The following is a 6,132-nucleotide window of genomic DNA, read 5'->3' as shown; positions in this document are numbered from 1 at the left end:
AAGAAAAATCAACCAGCAGTGGCACAGTGATTCGAGTTTTTGGAATTTTTTCCTCCAATGTCTAATTTTGAATAAAATCATCAAACATTATTGAGCACAAATTTCCATAACAAAACTGGACACAATAAATCCATCCACTGATGTGTGTAGATTATGTAAGAGCAGCTTTATCCATGTTTTTAATGAAACACAGACGACAGTCGCTTCCATCAACATTCCCTTAAATATTTCTGTGTTGCATTCGCAGGAAGCAGGAACTTAAAGAAATGGACAGGGTGGGAAACAACAGCTCCTAAGCAAGATTAAACAAAAACAACTGAATGAATTTCCACAAAACCTAGTGGAAGGATGTGGTAGCCTATTGGTCAGAGAAGTACCCAATACATTTTGGATTGGATCCAGGATTCAGGGGACAAATCCAGATTTCCCCATTTTCATCATCATGGTGTGGCAAAAAATTTTGAACGGACATTTATAGTTCCCACAAGATGTGTCTTGTCTGTGTGCTTTTCATTTCAGAAATGTGAAAAATGAGGTTCACACATTCAGATTTTAATAAAGACATCATACACAAGGGAAAGACTGTGCACAGTGCACACTGGTAGTAACATAAAGATGATATACAGTATACTGTACATAGTGTTGGACTCATTGGAACATATAGAAAAGTGAAAGAATTGTGTAAACAATACAGAAAATAGAGCTTAACAGAAAAAGCTGGCAATATGTAAGGTGGGTGGGGGTCTGCCGTCAGACAAGCATTTCAGTGGAAGCATTCTGGCACCTTTAGAATTGTTTATCACCAACATAACAAAGATGAAAAGCCACAGCGCAACTTGAAACCTTGCTCGTCGCCCCAGGGAGAAAAATCCTTGGAGCAAAATAAAACCTGAGAACATAGGATATGTTAAGAAAGAGAAATTTTTTTCTGATAAATGGCTCTTTCACTTGAGTGGCCAGATACCACAGGCAATATAATTGCCTGTGGCTCGCTCCATAGTCAGCTCATGTGTCACGTGTGATATGGGAGTAAACAAGTCTCGTCTGAACATGGAGGTGAAATACTGCTGGTAGAATACAGATCAGTCAGACTTGTACAAATGTAGCACCAAGTGTCTCGTGTAATGTTTTACCAGGGGAGGGGGAGGATAAGGTGGGCTTCATCATATGAAGTGCCAGTCTCTGGGGGGATGTTGAGCCACAAGCTAATCAGGACTACAAAAGCATTTTTTTTCTCCATTTAATTGGAGCCAGTTAAAGGTTGAGGGGATGGCATGTCCAGAGAAATCTGTGGCATCAGATGAATGCACTCTCAGATAAGGTGTTAAGTGCCTTCGATGAAATTACTGGTTGAAGGTGGAAGACCCATCTAGTTTCGCTAGCTGTATTGACGGTGGGTGGTGGAACGAACTGGAGGTTCGTTTTTCCTGGGGGATGTTCCCGGGGTATTCCAGCTATGCGTGTCAGAGCAGCAACAGGACGGGGTCAGCGCTTATCTTCAACAAACGCCCCACCACCCCTCCCCTGCTTTCTCCTCTCCACTCTCTTGTCACCTTTCCTTTTTCTCCATTTTCACTTCCTCCACTTCATTATGGATAGAGTGAAAAAAACGGATGGATGGTGTCAAAGAAGCAGACAATGGCGTCTGCATGTCAAATGTCAGAAAACAAAAACCCTGAGAAAATAGACAGGAGGACTTTATCTTTGACTGTCGGCAGATTTACTCAGTCGGGGCTGTAAAGGTGGGTGGCCCCAGCAATGAGATAGTGTGTGTGCCAGTTGGTGTAGTTGTATGACCCCCCCCCCCCCGGCCCTGCTGAACTGTGAACGAGTCAGAGAAGGGGGTGGAGAAGGGACGGGGGTGAAGTAAACAGAAGAGGCAAGAAAGATGGAAAGAAAGAGTTATGAAAACAAAAGTATTGTAGCAGATGGGGGCCGGAGTTTACCTTGGAAACAGCATTACAGCAGAGGAACTAGGGAAGCGCTCTGGAGGGGGGCATGAGCCAAGCTGGAGTTTATCGCGATCTCTGGAGACTGATGGACAAGAAGAGGGGGGGGTATAAGGGGTCCCCCCCCTTGCCACACACACACCCACACACATATGAGTAGAAACACTCCTCACACACTGTGGGGGGAAGAGATATAAAAGGGCTCCCAGGGAAAAGGAGCACTCAGGCAAGCGTCTAAGAGGCAGTCCTGCTCATTTCCACACGGCTGTGCACCCGTGAGAGTGTGTTTACGCAAGAGTGTATATGTGTGTGAGAAAGAGTGCGAGTGTCTGACAGAAGCGTGCAGTCCCCACCACGGAGGATTCAACTTTGACAGGTCTTCTTTTGCAGAGAATAAGAGAGTATTGACTGGATGGGGAAGGTGATGAAGAGCTGCTGAAGCCGGGCCATCGTTGAACCCGTGAACACTGTTTGATATTTAGGGGGGGTTCTTTTTTTGGTTCAGTTGACTCTGAGTACTTTTTTTTACTTTAACAACAGGGAGTCAAGAGGTGACTCTGGAAGTGCTTGCACAGGAATTTAAGCAGAGGTTTGATCCCGCTGAACTGCCACTGCTCCGAGTGCATTTGTGTGTTTTTATTCTCTTTTAATCATTCACTTGATGCTGAGGCAGAATGGTCGCCTCCTCTCTGTTGGACACAGATGACAATCACACTTACGTGGATGAGCGTTTTTACTTTGAGGACAATATTGATGCGTTTGGCATCACTATGGCCATTCTCTACCCCGTGGTTTGCATCCTGGGACTAGCTGGGAATTCCCTTGTCATCATTGCCATTTTGAAATTAGACAAAATGTCATCGTCCACAACAGTGTACGTTTTCAACCTGGCCCTGGCCGATGGACTCTTCATGGTCGGTCTGCCATTTATAGCGAGCCAGAACTTCCAGAACCGCTGGGTGTTCGGTGACATGGCGTGCAAAGTGGTCATGGTGCTGGATGGCATCAACCAGTTCACCAGTGTCTTCTGCCTGACAGTGATGAGCATCGACCGCTACATGGCGCTGGCCGACCCGCTTCGGTTTGCGCGCTGGAGAACGCCACGCTGCGCCAAGGTCGTTTCGGCTTTCCTGTGGCTGTTCTCGCTCCTCACCATTCTCCCCATGGCGCTTCACTTCTCGGCAGATAAAGGCCTTTGCATACCAGAGCTCGTCTCGGACACCTGGTGGCTGGGCATCCTCTCTTACACCTTTGTCATGGGATTTGCTCTGCCATTCACGATGATGATCGCATCCTACGCAGCGCTCCTGCTCACCCTGCGGCTCCAGCGACTCAGGACATCGATACCAAACCAAGAGAGCCACCGGCTGGAGCAACAGGTCACCAGAATGGTGGTGGCGGTGGTGGTCGTGTTTGGTGTGTGTTGGCTGCCGTTTTACACCTTCAACTTCTGCTCCCTGTATCAAAGTGGTCTGGTCCTGACTTTCGCCAGAGCCTTTGAGTGCATGGTCCTTTTGTCGTACTCATGGAGTTGTGCTAACCCCATTCTCTACGCCTGCCTCTCCGACACCTTCAGGAGGCACTTCCGCACCCTCCTCTGCCCCGTGGCCAAGTCATCTCCCAGCATGCAGTGCAACACTGAACGGTATGACTTGAATGACACAGGGGTGCGGGACGTCACCATACTGGCATAGAGAGAAGACTAAAGACTGGGTCACCATTTATTTCCATTTCCTGCACTGCATGATACCTTAAACTTATTTACTCATTTAATTGTGATTAATCCTAATTTTTGTGTTTATTTTTTATTTTGGAAACAGTTACAGATACATTATTTTCCCCAAGAATGAAGTTGAACATATTTTCTTGAATATTGTTATATCCAGGGTGATTGAGTTTGGTTTTTTCCACACATGTGTATACAAGGTAAGAACTCATAATGTTGACATGGTGTCTGCAGAGACTCCTGTTGACCGCACACTTCACTGTTTGAGTACTGACTGTAAATCATTCTGCCCAGCTGTTAGTTCACCCTGTCCTCCCTGTGTAAATTAAAGTGTTGACTTTGTACTTTCCAATGTCTTTCTCACGAAAATTTCTTTAAAGGTCAAAAAGGCCAAAAAAACCCATTCTCGTCAAATGGCGTACTTCATTTTGATTTTGAGGATTTTCCATAAAGTTCTTCATATGACAAATCCCCCCACTTGTAAGAGTGATGACCCCTTCCTCCCCTCTCGGTCTGACTCAGACCTGTTGTATAATTTGTCATCTAATAACTCAGACGGCCGAGCTGCTCTAGTGCATCTCCTTACACTGCTTTCCACCAGGAACTAATGAAATACGGCACAAGAGGCTTGAAGTGAGAACAGGTGGAGTGTAAACAACGTAGCATGGGTCACATGCCTTTGGCCAAACACCAGCACACAAAGACACAGACAGGCCCCCTCGACTCCCACGGCCGGTGGCCTTTGAGTGATGAATAGTGTCAAATGTGTGTGTGTTTGTGCCTGGGTGGCCATGTGCATGCATCTATATGCATGCTTGTATTGAAATATTTGTTGTTTTCTAACCATGTGTTTGCATAGAGAACCTGCTGCATTGCGAATGTAAATATGTTGCACATGTCGAACCCTAGAGGGCACGTCAGAGAGCTCACACCTCAAACAACCACTGGATTTGCATTATGTAAACAATATACACGATTACACGCAATTGGTCTTTGGATTCTGTGGTCGGTTAAGGCAACTGATTACTGGTGGACAACAAACGCTGTTCCAACAGTTTCCACTGTGCGCAGACTCCACATCAACTTACAAAATGATATTAATCTGTCTTCGGCTAATTTGACTGGCATGTTGTAAGTGCAGACTTCATCTATTAACATGTCTTTAAAGCTTTCCACCACACTGCCGTAGACTTTTGAGGATATGCTTTGAAGCTGCCATCATGCACACTTTAATGTGTGATTAAAAACAAGTATATGTCCTAACTTACTGTGGAGATGAGACATTTTAAACGGTATCTCAACCTGTGTGTGTGTAACCAGATTTATAAATGTGTGAAAGAATCAGGAAATGCATGCTGAGATTTGCGAATGCGAATCTGCAAATGTGTATTCAGAATGTGTGTGTAGTCAAATATTAAACATGTAAAAAAATCTGTAAATGCATGCATAGATCTACAAGTGTGTAGATAGGTGTTTTCCTGTTTACATAGATTAATTGCTACAAAGGCGAAATGTTTAGATCCAGCAGCTGGAAATATAGTTACAACTCACTTTTACCAAACATCTGCTGCAGCAAATGGGCAAAGGCGTGGATGCAGGTTGATATGGACAAATCTACTACTATGTATTACACACCCATTGAGATACAGTTACACAACACACACGCACACACACACACACACACACACACACATCCTGCATTAGAAAGAGAGATGGTAAATGTAAAAAAGATATATCTTTTTGTAAATGCATTCAAATCAGTGATGTAAATATGTACAAATGAGATAATCTGTATTTTGTAGAGAAATGTATGATATATGATGATATTTGAACATATACCACAGATTTGAATGTCTCATTTTAAAACTGCATGTCAGTGTTCTGTTACTGAACTGTTCATGGTAATGTGAATAGAGACATTTTGCCGGGGCTCGAACTTCACCGATCACTTCATATTAATCATTACTACAGCAACCCTACTTTCTATCCTGTAAGTGCCTCGCTTAGATGTTAGAGCGATATATTTTGTAAATAAAACATTTTTGGATTTCCAAATTGGGTGTCTTCTCAGCTGCTCGTTCTCAGACTTTATCCCGGGGGCATTCTGTGAGCTGGAAAGACTGTAAATGTCAAGCCCGTCGTAGCTGCGACCCACTTGTGTCTGCCAGCCTGTTCTTGAAAGAGATAATAAACCCTCAGCACAGTCATCAGTCAAGTTTTAAAGATGCTCAAGTGCCGACGGTAAAGATTAGGCCAAGATCAATGTCGGCCCAAAAGCACAAACACTCACTAAATTATTTCACTCCACAGCTGAAAAAGAAATCATGAGAAAACAGTTTTGACAGTATTTGACTGTTTGCAGGGATGATTTTGGGCTCTGATGTTTTCTGACATGGATTCAGCACCTACATGTTTGTTACTATGGGTCAGTAAGTGAGTAACATGTGTTTTTCATCA

General features: G+C 44.1%; 1 protein-coding gene across 1 annotated transcript; it reads left to right on the top strand.

The window, feature by feature from the left end:
• Nucleotides 1–2,152: 2,152 nt before the first annotated feature.
• On the top strand, nucleotides 2,153–4,702 carry LOC109642192 (somatostatin receptor type 2). Its single transcript, XM_020106878.2, has one exon. The coding sequence runs from the start codon at nucleotides 2,624–2,626 to the stop codon at nucleotides 3,641–3,643; it is 1,020 nt and encodes a 339-aa protein (XP_019962437.2). The 5' UTR covers nucleotides 2,153–2,623; the 3' UTR covers nucleotides 3,644–4,702.
• The last annotated feature ends 1,430 nt before the right edge of the window (nucleotides 4,703–6,132 follow it).

The sequence above is a fragment of the Paralichthys olivaceus genome, chromosome 21 (genome assembly GCF_024713975.1).
Source record: "Paralichthys olivaceus isolate ysfri-2021 chromosome 21, ASM2471397v2, whole genome shotgun sequence".
Taxonomy (NCBI): Eukaryota; Metazoa; Chordata; class Actinopteri; order Pleuronectiformes; family Paralichthyidae; genus Paralichthys; species Paralichthys olivaceus.
This window is presented reverse-complemented; position numbering and strand designations above follow the sequence as displayed.